Source organism: Dryobates pubescens, chromosome 35, assembly GCF_014839835.1.
Source record: "Dryobates pubescens isolate bDryPub1 chromosome 35, bDryPub1.pri, whole genome shotgun sequence".
Classification (NCBI taxonomy): domain Eukaryota; kingdom Metazoa; phylum Chordata; class Aves; order Piciformes; family Picidae; genus Dryobates; species Dryobates pubescens.
The window spans coordinates 7074667-7089657 of NC_071646.1; the positions used below are offsets into that span (position 1 = coordinate 7074667).

General features: G+C 56.0%; 1 protein-coding gene across 1 annotated transcript in view; it reads left to right on the forward strand.

The window, feature by feature from the left end:
- The first annotated feature begins 1038 nt into the window (after nucleotides 1–1038).
- Nucleotides 1039–14991, forward strand: part of IGFN1 (immunoglobulin like and fibronectin type III domain containing 1) — a 46911-nt gene continuing 32958 nt past the window's right edge. Inside the window, exons 1-8 of the mRNA XM_054176314.1 lie at nucleotides 1039–1057; nucleotides 2303–2425; nucleotides 4202–4341; nucleotides 4768–4867; nucleotides 6699–6746; nucleotides 11584–11629; nucleotides 12761–12935; nucleotides 13863–13976. Of these exons, the coding sequence (XP_054032289.1) occupies nucleotides 1039–1057; nucleotides 2303–2425; nucleotides 4202–4341; nucleotides 4768–4867; nucleotides 6699–6746; nucleotides 11584–11629; nucleotides 12761–12935; nucleotides 13863–13976 (765 nt within the window). The remainder of the gene's footprint in view (nucleotides 1058–2302; nucleotides 2426–4201; nucleotides 4342–4767; nucleotides 4868–6698; nucleotides 6747–11583; nucleotides 11630–12760; nucleotides 12936–13862; nucleotides 13977–14991) is intronic.

A 14991-nucleotide genomic window follows, 5' to 3' on the forward strand; every position in this document is an offset into this window, starting at 1 on the left:
AAGAGGTGGCAGAGGGATGCTGCTGGATGTCTGCTTCAGGCTGCCTGAGCCCTTCCAGCCCTGGCTCTGCCTGAGCTGTGGTGGCTCAAGGCTGTGCCATGGTGTGGCTTGGGTGGCCCCTGATGTGTTGATGTGACTTAAGGTCAAGGCAACCTTCAACAGCAATCCCAGGGTGGGGGATGAGGTGCAGGGCAGCCCTGCAGGGAAGGATTTGGGGGTGCTGGTGGGGGAGAAGGTGGCCAGGAGGCAGCAATGGGCACTGGCAGCCCAGAAGGCCAAGGGCATCACAGCTGCCCTTGGCCTTCTGGGCTGCCAGTGCCCATTGCCAGGGGTGGAGAGAGAGGATCCTGCCCCTCTGCTCTGCTCTGGGGAGATCAGAGTCCACTTCTGGAGCCTTCAACACAAGAGAGACCTGGAGCTGCTGGAAAGGGTCTGGAAGAGGCTGTGAAGGTGATCCTGTGGGAACAGGCTGGGAGAGCTGGGGCTGTGCAGCCTGCAGAAGAGAAGGCTCCAGGGAGACCTCAGAGCAGCCTTGCAGGACCTGAAAGGGCTCCAGGAGAGTTGGGGAGGGACTTGGGACAGGGGCTGGGAGTGCCAGGGCAAGGGGCAATGGTTTGAAACTGGGGCAGGGCAGATTGTGGTTGGACATGAGGAGGAAGTTCTGCACAGTGAGGCTGGGGAGGCAGTGGAATAGATTGCCCAGGGGTGTGGTGGAGGCTCCATCCCTGGGCACATTCAAGATGAGACTTGATGTGGCCCTGGGCAGCCTGCTCTAGCTGGAGGTGACCCTGCTGAGGGCAGGGGTGCTGGACAAGGTGACCTTGGAGGGTCCCTTCCAAGCCAGGGCAATCTGTGCAGCTGTGGCTTGCAGGTCTTCCTCCTCTTGGCTGCTAGGATGGGGCAGGTGAGGGAGGCCAAGCTGTGCTGTCACAGGTCTGTCACTTCCCTTGGGGGCTGTAAATCATGGAAGGATTTCTCTTCTTCACAGGAGAAGCCAGAGCCTGTCTGTGCTGAGCAGAGGCAGCTGAGGAGAGCACCATGACAAGCCCCCAGACAGGTGAGAGCATGGACTCAGCTCCAAAGACTGCCTGGGGTGCCCCTGAGGAGATGCCCAATGTGCTTCTCTGGGCTGGCAGTTAGGTGTCTGCCAGCAGCACAAGGACAGGCACCAGGACCTGCCCCATCAAGCTCTGCTGACCTTTGCAGTTGTGGCTTTCTGATGCCAGGCTGAGAATCATCACAGAATCCCCAAGGTTGGAAGAGACCTCAAAGATCACCGAGTCCAACCTCTCACCACAGACCTCCTGGCTAAACCATGGCTCCAAGGGCCACATCCAAGCCCCTCTGGAGCCCCTCCAGGGATGGGGACTCCACCACCTCCCTGGGCAGCACATCCCAAGGGCCAACAACTCTCTCAGGGAAGAACTTTCTCCTCACCTCGAACCTAAACTTCCCCTGGCGCAGCTGGAGACTGTGTCCTCTTGTTCTGGGGCTGGGTGCTTGAGGGAAGTTTGATTTGGAACAGGAGCTGCTCCAAAGCCTTCTCTGCCCAAGTCACTGCAGAGCTGTAGGCTGATGTGGCCCTGGGCTGTCAGGGACAATCCTCCCACCTGGACCCCAGCTTTGCACAGAGGCACAGAGCTTTATACACTCCAAGAAGGACATTGAGGGACTGCAGCAGGCCCAGAGGAGAGGAATGAAGCTGGGGAAGGGTCTGGAGAAGAGGGCTGGGGAGGAGCAGCCGAGGGAGCTGGGGGGGTTGAGCCTGGGGAGGCTCAGGGGTGCTGAGCCTGGGGAACAGGAGAGTGAGGAGAGACCTTCTGGCTCCCCACAGCTCCCTGAGGGGAGGCTGGAGCCAGGGGGGGCTTGGGCGCTGCTCCCAAGTAGCAAGTGACAGGATGAGAGGGAAAGGCCTGAAGCTGTGCCAGGGGAGGTTTAGGCTGGAGATGAGGAACAATTTACTCACTGGAAGGGTGGTCAAGGCCTGGCCTGGCTGAGGGCAGTGGTGGAGTTCCCAGCCCTGGAGGGACTGGAAAGCTGTGGAGATGTGGTGCTGAGGGCCATGGTTTAGCAGTGGGCTTGGTGTGCTGGTTAATGGCTGGGCCTGATGATCTGAAAGGTCTCTCCCAGCCTACACAATTCTGTCCTCCAGCCCTTGAGCAGAGCTGCAGCCTGCAGTGCTGGGGTGGCTGAGTCCTTCCTGGGAGGAGCTGAGCAGCAGCAGTTACTGTTCCATGAAGCAGATGGCTTCTGTAGGACAGCTCTCACTGAATGTCTGCTTTCCCCCCCCTTGCCTTTCTAGTGAAGCCTTTGACGAGATCTTCTGTCCCAGGAGTCATCCTCACTCCCTTTGTGGATAAAATCCCAAGAGGATGCAGCAACCCTGACTTTGAGAGGAAACCTCTCTCCCTGACCCTGCAGGAAGGTGAGCAGCCAAAGCCACACACAGCCTCACAGCACAGTAGAGGCTGGAAGGAGCCTCCAGAGGTCATCCAATCCAAACCCCCTGCCAGAGCAGGAGCACCCAGGGGAGTCTGCACAGGGATGCATCCAGGCAGGCTTGGAAAGTCCCCAGAGAAGAAGACTTCACAACCTCTCTGGGCAGCCTGCTCCAGGCCTCCAGCAGCCTCACACCAAAGGAGTTTCTCCTCCTGTTGAGGAGGAACCTTCTATGTTCAAGTTTGTACCCACTGTTCTTTGACTTATTGCTGTGCACCACCACCAAGAGCTTGGCCCCCTCCCCTTGCCCCCCACCCCTCAGCTATTGATAGCCATTGATCAGGTCCCTCTCAGCCTTCTCCTCTCCAGACTAAACAGCCCCAGGGGGCTGCTGAGTCTCTTCCCAGGGGAGATTCTCAAGCCCCCTAATCACCCTCGTGGCTCTCCCTTGGACTCTCTCCAGCAGCTCTCTGTCTCTCTGGAGCTGGGGAGCCCAGAAGTGGACCCTGTGAAGATGTGGTGCTTGGGGGCATAGCTCAGTGGTGAACTTGGCAGACAAAGGTTAATGGTGAATAACAGACTACAGAATTAAGCAGGTTGGAAAAGACCTTGGAGATCATCCAGTCCAACCTCTCCCCCAGCACCACCTGAGCAACTCAACCCTGGCTCCAAGGGCCTCAGCCAGGCTCTTCCTAAACCCCTCCAGGGCTGGGGACTCCGCCACCTCCCTGGGCAGCACATCCCCAAGGCCAATCTCTCTGGCTGGGAAGAAGGTCTTCTCGATGGTCTTGAAGGCCTTTCCCAACCTGGATGATTCTCTGATTTGAAGTGGGACTTCCTGAGCAGGTCCTGGAGCTCCTCTTCCCTCTCGGCACTTGACTGCCTGGAGCAGCCTGGGGTTTCAGCGCGGTGGCTGCCTGGGGATGCTCCCCAGCCGCTGGGGTTTCAGGAAGGGGCACAGTGGCCTCTAGTGGCTCATCCCTCCTCCTCCTCCTCCACCTTCCTTCCCTCGGCAAGCTTCGGGCACGCAGCAAGGCGAGGGGCAGTGACCCCGGCCACAATTCCCAGGTTATGTCGGTTACAGCTGGCTCCCCGAGGCTCAGGTTCGTGGAACCATGGAACTGGTTTGGATGGAAAAGACCTCGGAGACCAACCCTGTGCTGGGCTGCAGGCAGAGCAGGGAGAGCAGCAGCACAGGGAGGGGATTCTGCCCTCTGCTCTGCTCAGAGCCCACCTGCAGCACTGCCTCCAGCTCTGGGGCCCCCAGGACTTCCTAACACCCAGCCTGAACCTCCCCTGGTGCAGCCTGGAACCATTTCCTCTGGTCCTTCAGGCAGTTGCAGAGAGCAATGAGGTCTCCTCTCAGCCTCCTCTTCTCCAGGCTCAACACCCCCAGATGCTCCTTGCAGGCCCTTGATGAGCCCCAGTGCATTGGTGGGGAAGGGACCCTCCAAGGTCATCTTGTCCAACCCCCCTGCAGGCAGCAGGGACACCTCTAACCAAATTAAGCCAGGGCCACACTGAGTCTAATCTTGAATGCCTCCTGGGATGGAGCCTCCACAACATCCCTGGGCAGCCTGTGCCAGTGTCTCCCCAGCCTCACAGTGCCCTGATGCCCAACCTCAATCTGCCCTGCTCCACTTTCAAACCATTGCCTCTCATCCTGGCACTCCAAGCCCCTGGAAAGAGTCCCTGCCCAGCCTCCCTGCAGGTCCCCTTCAGATGCTGTCTTAACCAACTGCTTCCTTGCCTCTTTCCAAAGGTAAAACTGCCATCTTCAGAGCTGTGGTCAAAGGTGTCCCAGCCCCTGAGGTGAGATGGACCAGGGTCCAAGGAGGGATGGATGACCCTGCCAAATATGAAACATCCTTCAACCAAGGGACAAAGGAATTCATTCTGCAGGTACAGCTGAAGCACTCCAGACAGGGCTCAGGGAACAGAGCAAAGGGAAGGCCAAGCCTGCTGTGGGCTGGCAGAGATGGCACAGATCTGAGAGCACAAAGAGAACCACAGAACTGGCAGGGTTAGGAGGGACCTCAAGGCTCAGCCAGCTCCAACCCCCTGCCATGGGCAGGGACACCTCACCCCACAGCAGGTTGCTCACAGCCACCTCCAGCCTGGCTGCAAACATCTCCAGGCAGGAGGCTTCCACCACCTCCCTGGGCAGCCTGTGCCAGGCTCTCACCACCCTCCTGGGGAAGCAAGCAGAGCTCTTTAGAGTCATCCTGGGAACAAAAGATCTGAGCTGTGCCTGGGTAGATGTTTTACTAGAAGCTGCAGGTGTGTGAGCTGAGCCCCCTGAGCTCTCCCTGTGTTCTTGTCTCTCAGATAAACAACCTGAGCCCAGCTGACAGTGACCTGTACCGCTGCGTGGCTGCCAACGAGTATGGGGAAGCTTCCTGCTGTGCTGGCCTCAGGATCATACAAGGTAGAATCATCATCATCATCATCATCATCATCATCATCATCATCACCATCATCACCCTCACAGCATGGGTCAGGCTGGAACAGACCCCAGAGATCATCCAGTTCCAACCTCCCTGCCATGCATGGGGACACCTCTCAACCAGCCTCAGCTGCTCAAGGCCTCATCCAGCCTGGCCCTGAACACCCCCAGGCAGGAGGCAGCCACAGCCTTCCTGGGCAGCCTGTGCCAGAGGCTCAGCAGCCTCACACTGAAGAACTTCCTCAGCTCCACTCTAACCCTGCTCTGCCTCAGCTTTAAACCCTTCCCCCTTGGCCTGCCTCAGCCACCCTCAAGAGAAGTCTCTCTGCAGCCTTCCTGCAGGATCCCTTCAGGTCCTGGCAGGCAGCTCTGAGGTCCCCCTGGAGCCTTCTCTCCTTCAGGCTGCACAGCCCCCTGAGGTCCCCCTGGAGCCTTCTCTCCTCCAGGCTGCACAGCCCCCTGAAGTCCCCCTGGAGCCTTCTCCTCTCCAGGCTACACAGCCCCCTGAGGTCCCCCTGGAGCCTTCTCTCCTCCAGGCTGCACCTCCCCAGCTCCCTCAGCCTGTCACCAGGATTCTTCTGTTCTCTGCTCCCCAGGCCCTGTGGTCCCAAGCAGTCAGCTTTGCTGCCCTGAGGCTGTGTGCCCAGAGTGTCCTTGGGGTGAAGGTTGCCTTTTTCCCCCTCACTGGGGACCAGAGGTCTCCTGTGGCTCCCCTCTTTTGGGTGACTCCCTGACAGTGTGAGCTTCAAGGCAAGGGAGAAGAGAGTGGGACTGGGCTCACTGCACTGGACCACATCAGAGGCTGTGGATTTAGTGCTGAACTGGCTCAGTCCTTCTAATCAGTCTTCAGGGAGGGCTCCATCCCACTTCAGATGTCTGCAGGGCCTAACCTTTGGACACAGGACCCAACCTCAGTCCTCTGCATTCATTTCATGTCAGTGTAGAGAGATGGGTCACTCTGGGGGTGAAATAGAGCTGAGCTGCTCTTGGAATCTACCTGAGCAGAAGGTGTTGGAAGTGTCCTGCTCACCTGTGTGCTGGTGAGGGAGAAGGTGGCCAGGAGGCAGCAATGGGCACTGGCAGCCCAGAAGGCCAAGGGCAGCACAGCTGCCCTTGGCCTTCTGGGCTGCCAGTGCCCATTGCCAGGGGTGGAGAGAGAGGATCCTGCCCCTCTGCTCTGCTCTGGGGAGATCAGAGTCCACTTCTGGAGCCTTCAACACAAGAGAGACCTGGAGCTGCTGGAAAGGGTCTGGAAGAGGCTGTGAAGGTGATCCTGTGGGAACAGGCTGGGAGAGTTGGGGCTGTGCAGCCTGCAGAAGAGAAGGCTCCAAGGGAGACCTCAGAGCAGCCTTGCAGGACCTGAAGGGGCTCCAGGAGAGCTGGGGAAGGACTTTGGCCAAGGGCTGGGAGTGATAGGCTGAGGGACAGTGAATTGCAACTGGAGCAGGGCAGATTGAGGTTGGACATCGGGAGGAAGTTCTGCACTAGGAGGGTGGGGAAATACTGGCACAGGCTGCCCAGGGGGGTGGTTGAGGCCCCATCCCTGGAGACATTGAAGGTCAGACTTGATGTGGCCCCAAGCTAGGTGGAGCTCTCCCTGCTGCCTGCAAGGGGGTTGGGCAAGATGACCTGGGAAGGTCCCTGCCGACCCCAATCTGTGAGGCAGTGTCAAGCTGCCAGTGAAACCCCCAGCAGGACCTCCTCTTGCCCTGGGGGCATGCAGAGGTTTTGCAGTCCTTTGGTTGCTGCTGCCTTGTTTTACCATCTCATGGCTTATTTATGCCTCCCCCCCCCCTCTTTTCTAACCCACCAGTTGGCTTCAAGAGGAAGGCAACATACCGTACCGTGCACGCTGCTGATGGTAAGTTAGGCTTTGATTTAGTTATGTGGGGGGGACCCAGCCAAAGCTCCTCTGCCTGCCACCCCCAGACCTGTGAAGCAGGAAGTCAGAGAAGGGCTAAAGAGTCGCTGAGGTTCTGCTGCCTCTTTCTGCTTGCTGCTGGCTTCTGGGTCGAGTGACAGCCTCAGGCATGGCTCTGAGCGGCTCTGAGGGAGGGTTCGGGAACCATTAGTGCCTGAGGAGGATTCTGAGCTGTCCCAGGCAGCTGGATCAAGCATCTCAGCACAGCTGGATCAAGCATGTCAGCACAGCTGGATCTAGCATGTCAGCACTGCTGGATCAAGCATGTTAGCACAGCTGGATAAACATCACAGCTGGATCAAACATGTTAGCACAGCTGGATCTAGCATGTTAGCACAGCTGGATCAAGCATGTTAAGGCAGCTGGATAAACATCGCAGCTGGATCAAACATGTTAGCACAGCTGGGTCGAACATGTTAGCACAGCTGGATCAAGCATGTTAAGACAGCTGGATCAAGCATGTCAGCACTGCTGGATCAAGCATGTTAGCACAGCTGGATAAACATCACAGCTGGATCTAGCATGTTAGCACAGCTGGATCTAGCATGTTAGCACAGCTGGATCAAGCATGTTAAGGCAGCTGGATCAAGCATGTTAAGGCAGCTGGATCAAGCATGTCAGCACTGCTGGATCAAGCATGTTAGCACAGCTGGATAAACATCACAGCTGGATCAAACATGTTAGCACAGCTGGATCTAGCATGTTAGCACAGCTGGATCAAGCATGTTAAGGCAGCTGGATAAACATCGCAGCTGGATCAAACATGTTAGCACAGCTGGATCAAGCATGTTAAGGCAGCTGGATAAACATCGCAGCTGGATCAAGCATGTCAGCACAGCTGGATCAAGCATGTCAGCACAGCTGGATCAAGCATGTTAAGGCAGCTGGATCAAGCATGTTAGCACAGCTGGATCTAGCATGTCAGCACAGCTGGATCTAGCATGTCAGCACTGCTGGATCAAGCATGTTAGCACAGCTGGATAAACATCACAGCTGGATCAAACATGTTAGCACAGCTGGATCTAGCATGTTAGCACAGCTGGATCAAGCATGTTAAGGCAGCTGGATAAACATCGCAGCTGGATCAAGCATGTCAGCACAGCTGGATCAAGCATGTCAGCACAGCTGGATCAAGCATGTTAAGGCAGCTGGATCAAGCATGTCAGCACAGCTGGATCTAGCATGTCAGCACAGCTGGATCTAGCATGTCAGCACTGCTGGATCAAGCATGTTAGCACAGCTGGATAAACATCACAGCTGGATCAAACATGTTAGCACAGCTGGATCTAGCATGTTAGCACAGCTGGATCAAGCATGTTAAGGCAGCTGGATAAACATCGCAGCTGGATCAAGCATGTCAGCACAGCTGGATCAAGCATGTCAGCACAGCTGGATCAAGCATGTCAGCACAGCTGGGTCGAACATGTTAGCACAGCTGGGTCGAACATGTTAGCACAGCTGGATCTAGCATGTCAGCACAGCTGGATCAAGCATGTTAGCACAGCTGGGTCAAACATGTTAGCACAGCTGGATCAAGCATGTTAGCACAGCTGGATCAAGCATGTTAAGGCAGCTGGATCAAGCATGTTAGCACAGCTGGATCAAGCATGTTAGCACAGCTGGATCAAACATGTTAAGGCAGCTGGATCAAGCATGTTAGCACAGCTGGGTTGAACATGTCAGCACAGCTGGAAAACAGCAGGTTGCTGGAGTGTCCTCTAGAGAGGCAGGAGAGCTCTCCAGGAAGTGCCTAACTGGACTGGACTCAGTGGCCATGAGCAAGGCCGAGAGGCTGTGAACTGTGAGAGTGTCTCAGGCTGAGGGCGCAGCCAGAAGCTCTCCACCCCTTCCCAAAGGCCTAAAAGAAAGCTCTCCACACAGGGCTGGCAAGAACTGGAAGTTTAAATGGAAGTACTGCTCACAACTCTATACACAGCACAAAACCACCCACAAGGCACCAATTCATGCTTAGCCTTGGCCCAGTTCCCCCCAGTCTGGGTTTTACCAAGATCTCACTAATCCAGAGCCTTCATAAAACCTGCCCCCTACCAAGCCAAAAATGCCTCTCCTCATACCTCCCCCAGCCCCAAATGACACAGTAAGAAAATCAGCTTCCCAGTACCAGGCCCCACTCCCCTGCATCCCAAGAGAGAGCAGCCCCCACCTGGGAGGGAGCAGGGGGAGGAGAAGAAGGGCCCCAAAGAGCTGTGCAGTTTGTCTCTGAAGGGAGCTGCAGGCATTAGGGGAATGAAACAACCAAAGCTTGCACTTTCCAGTTCACCTCCTTGCACCTCTCTGCTGCTTGGAGGACTTTCACCTCCCTGGTTGTGGTGGGTTGAAGTTTCCCCCCAGCATTAACCTGGCCAGACCAACTCAGCTGGAAGCAAATGGAAGCTGTGTTCACAAGCACAAGCTCCACTCTGCAATGGAATGCAGTGAATGTGTACATGTGCTGGTTGGAGGCCAGGCAGACCCTCTCTTGCCTCCCACCAGGGCAGAAAAATGAGACTCACTCCAGTTGCAGAAGTGATGGGAAATGGAAAAGCAGTGAATGTCTCACAGAGAGCTGCAAGCACAGTGACAGAAGAGGTCCCAAAGCATGCAGAGTCCCCTTACAGCATACCCAAGAGCCTCCCAACACTTCCCTTCTCCCTACATGAGGGTAGACCCAAACCCCCCAGGGCTCTTTCTTCCCCTCTCCACTGTTAGGCTAATCTCAGCTGGCCAGATCTGAGACTGCCCCTCCCCCTTCTCCTCTTGGCATTAGGCCTAGCCAGACCTAAGAGGCCTTCAGATACTCCCCCACCATTACCACATAGGGAGCATTTCCCACTGGAGTAGGGAGAGAAGGAAGAGGAAGTGACAGACTTCACAGATAGGATCTTGAAGGTCTTTTCCAACCTGGTTCATTCCATTCCATTCCATTCCACTGTATTCTATTCCATCCCATCCCATCCCATCCCATCCCATCCCATCCCATCCCATCCCATCCCACTCCACTGTATTCTATCCCATCCCATCCCATCCCATCCCATCCCATTCTACTGTATTCTATTCCATCCCATCCCATCCCATCCCATTCCATTCTACTGTATTCTATTCCATCCCATCCCATCCCATCCCATTCCATTCCACTGTATTCCATCCCATCCCATCCCATCCCATCCCATCCCATTCCATTCCATTCCATTCCATCCCATCCCATTCCATTCCATCCCTTCCCATTCCATTCCACTGTATTCCATCCCATTCCATTCCATTCCACTTCACTTCTATTTATAGGGAGCAGGATATTATGGGTATGAAATAGGCTGTTTCCTGTGTCCACTGTGGTGGGTTGAAGTTTCCCATCCACATTAACTCAGCACAACTCACTCAGCTGGAAGCAAATGGAAGCTGTGTTTACAAGCAAAACTACACTCTGCAGTGGAATGCAGTGGATAGGTACAACATGTCCAGGAGCTACAACATTGTACAGGTATTCACAATCAGAAAATACCACAGAAACCCCCCTGGCACCCCTCTGGTTCCCCAGAGACCAGGGAAGCTGCTCCACTGTCCCCCCCCAAACCTCCTCCCCCACCCTGTACCAGAGGAGAGAAAAGCAGTAGAGAGAGGAGCAGTGTTAGTGTTCTTATCTTGTTTCAAGGTCAGCCAGAGGCTTTATTTATCTCCCTGAGTGAAGCAGAACAGCCAAGACCACAGGAGACAAGAAAAGGAATGGGAATGGAAGTGAAATGTGGAGGATTGTCGCTACAGCTTCTTTTTCCCCCAGGCTTCCCATCCAATGAACAACCTTTAGTTTCCCTTTTTCACACCCAGCAGTGACTGATTTCTATTTTGCTACTTTTCTGCTCCAATATCTGCAGCTCAGTTTTAAAGGCATAGCCAAAAACTGCCACAGTCCCCCCCCAGGCTGGACACTCAGGGCACCGGAGGTGTATCTCGTGTGGCAGCAGCAGGAGGCCCCCAGCCTGGACTGCCACAGTACAGAAGAGCCAGGGGTTGCACTATTGCACAGATATTCACAGTTAGCAAACACAACCTCCCCTGGGCAGAGACCAGGGAAGCTGCTCCACTGCTCCCCCTTCTCCCCCTGTCCCACAGGGGAGAAAGGAGCAGAGAGGAAGCAGTGGGTTAGGCTTAACCAAACAGCTCAGCCAAGCCAAGGCCAGGGGCAGCAGCAGGTTAATCTCTCCTGAGTGAAGCAGGCAGAGAGATCAGAAAAGAGAAAGAACTGGTTGAGTGCAGCCTGGTTTATGGCAGAAGGAATGGGAATGGAAGTGAAAGGTGGAGGATTGTTGCTACAGCTTCTTTTCCCCCCAGACTTCCATCCAATGAGTTTGTTGGGAACAACCTTTAGTTTCCCTTTTTCACACCCAGCAGTGACTGATTTCTATTTCCCTACATTTTCTGCTCCAATATCTGTAACTAAATTTTGAAGGCACAGCCTGAATCCACCACAATGCTTCAGGCATCCAAGTTCCTAAACCCATGAGAGAGAGAGACCACCAGCAGCCAGGAGGAATGGCCAGAGCCAGAGGGTCCTGCTCAGTGGCACCAAGGCCACTTGGGAGCAAGCCTCCAGTGCTGCACCCTGGGGGCAATACTGAGTCCAGTCCTTTTTAACCCCTTCTGTAATGACCTGGACACAAAGGTTGCCAGCATGGTGCATGGCCTGCTGCCAGGGGCTGCCTTGCAAGGCCTTCTCTTGGCTGATCTGTTTCACAGTGCTGAGTATCTGAATGTTTGTTGTTTCCCTCACTGACCTCAACAGAATTAAAGAAGACACTGGAGAACTCCAGGAAGATGCTGAGGAAGAGGTAAGGCTCCCTCATGAAGGCTGCTGGTGCACTTCCAAGGTCTTTCCTGATGCTTTGCTGATCTTCAGGTCCACACTTCTTGGGTCCAAAGCTGTTCTGAGGCTCAGTGTGGAGAGATGTGGCAGAAGAGTTTGCCACTGCCTGTGAGGCTGAGCTGAACACCAGGTACCACCCTGGCTGGGAGGCACCTTTGTGCTCCTCTGCACCACAAGATGTTGGCTTCAAAGAGCCTTCTCTCTGCTTCCCCAGCTTTAGCTCCTGAGCAGCTGTCTGGCTGCCAAGTCTTCATGTAATAACCTTGCTGGCTAATCACAGAGTCAGGTTTGGGCTGGAAAAGCCCTCTAAGATCATCCAGTCCAACATCAACCCAGCACCACCGTGGTCACTAAACCATGGCCCAAAGGGCCACACCTTGCTTGAACATCTGCAGGGATCTGATGATTGCTGGCAGCCCAGGAGCTATCCACTTGCTGGGATGCAGCCAGACCAGGGAGAGAGCAGCACAGGGAGGGGATTCTGCCCCTCTGCCCTGCTCTGCTCAGCCCCCACCTGCAGCACTGCCTCCAGCTCTGGGGGTCCCAGCACAGGAAGGACCTGGAGCTGCTGGAGAGGCTCCAGAAGAGGCCACAGAGATGAGCAGAGGCTGCAGAACCTCCCCTGTGGGGGCAGGCTGGGAGAGTTGGGGCTGTGCAGCCTGGAGGAGAGAAGGCTCCAGGGAGACCTCAGAGCAGCCTTGCAGGACCTGAAGGGCTCCAGGAGAGCTGGGGAGGGACTTGGGCCAAGGGCTGGGAGGGACAGGCTGAGGAACAATGGCTTTGAGCTGGGAGAGAGGAGACTGAGAGTGGAAAGGAGGAAGAAATTATTGGCAGTGGGGCTAGGGAGACTCTGGCACAGGCTGCCCAGGGAGGCTGTGGCTGTGCCCTGCCTGGAGGTGTTCAGGACCAGGCTGGATGAGGCCCTGAGCAAGCTGTGCTGGTGGGAGGTGTCCCTGCCCGTGGCAGGGGGCTGGCGCTGGATGAGCTTTAAGTTCCTTTCCAGCTCATCCCATGTGTCTGTGCTGAGGTTCCATGGAAGAAGCCATCTTGCTGTCTGTCCAAATGTCTGGATTGTTTTCCTCCCCTTGGTTCTAAGGGCCCCAGCTCAGAAACCCAAACCCCTGGACAAAGAAGCCATCTGGCAGCTGCTGCTGCACGCAGACAGGAGAGACTATGAGAAGATCTGCCTCAAGTACGGCATCGTCGACTTCAGAGGGATGCTGAGGAGGCTGCAGGAGATGAGGAAGAGTGCAGAGAGTGAGCAGGAAGAGGTAAAAGGGACCTCAAATGACTGCTCTGGGACAAGCTCTGAGGCCTGTAGCTCCTCAGTGACTTCTGAGACAGGCTGAACCCAAGTTCAGGGCTGAACCCAAGCTCAGTGCTGAACCTGTCCCAAGTAGGTGAAAATTCTCTGGCATGCCCCAGAATGCTTTCTGGCAGTGCCTGAAAGGTACCACAGGTTCAGAGATTCATAGAACACCAGGTTGGAAGGGACCTCTAGGATCACCTGGTCCAACCTCTCAGGGTGAGAACAGAGCTGAAATGAGCACATCCTAGCCCTGCACTGCTGCAGATGGAAGTGCTGCTGACTGGAAGCTCAGCTGATGCATTTTAGGAGATGCTAACCCTAGGCTGATGCTTTTGTTGCACCCCGTGGCTAAAGGCTGTGTTCTGTTGCCTCTGCTGAGAATTTGGACCCCAAAGCTGAGCAGTTCCATGCCTGAGAGTCAAAAGTGGCCTTGGCTAACAGAGAGAAACCTGGCTGGCTGGTGGTGCAGGAGCAAAGTAGCATCTATGGTAGGAGCTACCCCCAGAAGGAACCTCTGGAAACTTCTTTTAGAGGCTGCTCAGGTTTTATCCCACCCCATGGCTCAAGCCTGTGTTCACTTGCCTCTGGTCTCAGTTTGGACCCCAAAGCTGAGCAGTTCCATGCCTGAGAGTCAAAACTGCTCTTCATTAAGAGAGAGGTGAAGAAACACTTGGCTGGCTGGTGGTGCAGGAGCAAAGTAGCATCTACAGTAGAATCCACCCCCAGAAGGAACCTCTGGACACTTCCAGATGCTTCTTCAAGGCACTTCAAGTGAGAGGTTGCCCTTCTCTATGAGGATAAAAAGTAGATTTCACCTGAATTCAACAGCTTGAGGACCTCTGCCATGGCAGCCTTAGCACTCACCAGGTTCTTGGATGTTCCTCTGCAGTTCATAAGCAGCATCAAGAACTTTGAGCACATCAGAGTCAACAAGGAGGGGAAAGCTACCTTCAGTCTGGAGATGGAGCTGAAGAACAAGAACAGCAAAGTTTATCTGCTGAAGGTGAGGGGGGTGAGCTGAGTTGGGCAGGGGGTGAGCTGAGTTGGGCTAGGGGTGAGCTGAGTTGGGCAGGGGGTGAGCTGAGTTGGGCTGGGGCTGAGCTGAGTTGGGCAGGGGTGAGCTGAGCTGGGCAGGGCGTGAGCTGAGTTGGACTGGGGGTGAGCTGAGCTGGGCAGGGCTGAGCTGAGTTGGGCTGGGGGGGAGCTGAGCTGGGCAGGGGGTGAGCTGAGCTGGGCAGGGCTGAGCTGAGTTGGGCTGGGGGTGAGCTGAGTTGGGCTGGGGGTAAGCTGAGCTGGGCAGGGCTGAGCTGAGTTGGGCAGGGGTGAGCTGAGTTGGGCTGGGGGTGAGCTGAGCTGGGCAGGGGGTGAGCTGAGTTGGGCTGGGGGTGAGCTGAGTTGGGCAGGGGGTGAGCTGAGTTGGGCTGGGGGTGAGCTGAGTTGGGCTGGGGGTGAGCTGAGCTGGGCAGGGCTGAGCTGAGTTGGGCTGGGGGTGAGCTGAGTTGGGCAGGGGGTGAGCTGAGCTGGGCAGGGCTGAGCTGAGTTGGGCAGGGGTGAGCTGAGTTGGGCTGGGGGTGAGCTGAGCTGGGCAGGGGGTGAGCTGAGCTGGGCAGGGCTGAGCTGAGTTGGGCTGGGGGTGAGCTGAGTTGGGCTGGGTGTGAGCTGAGGTGGGCTGGGGGGGAGCTGAGTTGGGCTGGGGGTGAGCTGAGTTGGGCAGGGGGTGAGCTGAGCTGGGCAGGGCTGAGCTGAGTTGGGCAGGGGTGAGCTGAGTTGGGCTGGGGGTGAGCTGAGCTGGGCAGGGGGTGAGCTGAGCTGGGCAGGGCTGAGCTGAGTTGGGCAGGGGTGAGCTGAGTTGGGCTGGGGCTGAGCTGAGTTGGGCTGGGGGTGAGCTGAGGTGGGCTGGGGGGGAGCTGAGCTGGGCAGGGGGTGAGCTGAGTTGGGCTGGGGGTGAGCTGAGCTAGACTGAGTTGGGCAGCTCATGGCAGGCACTGCATGAAACTCCTGGACTGCTGGGCAGGGAC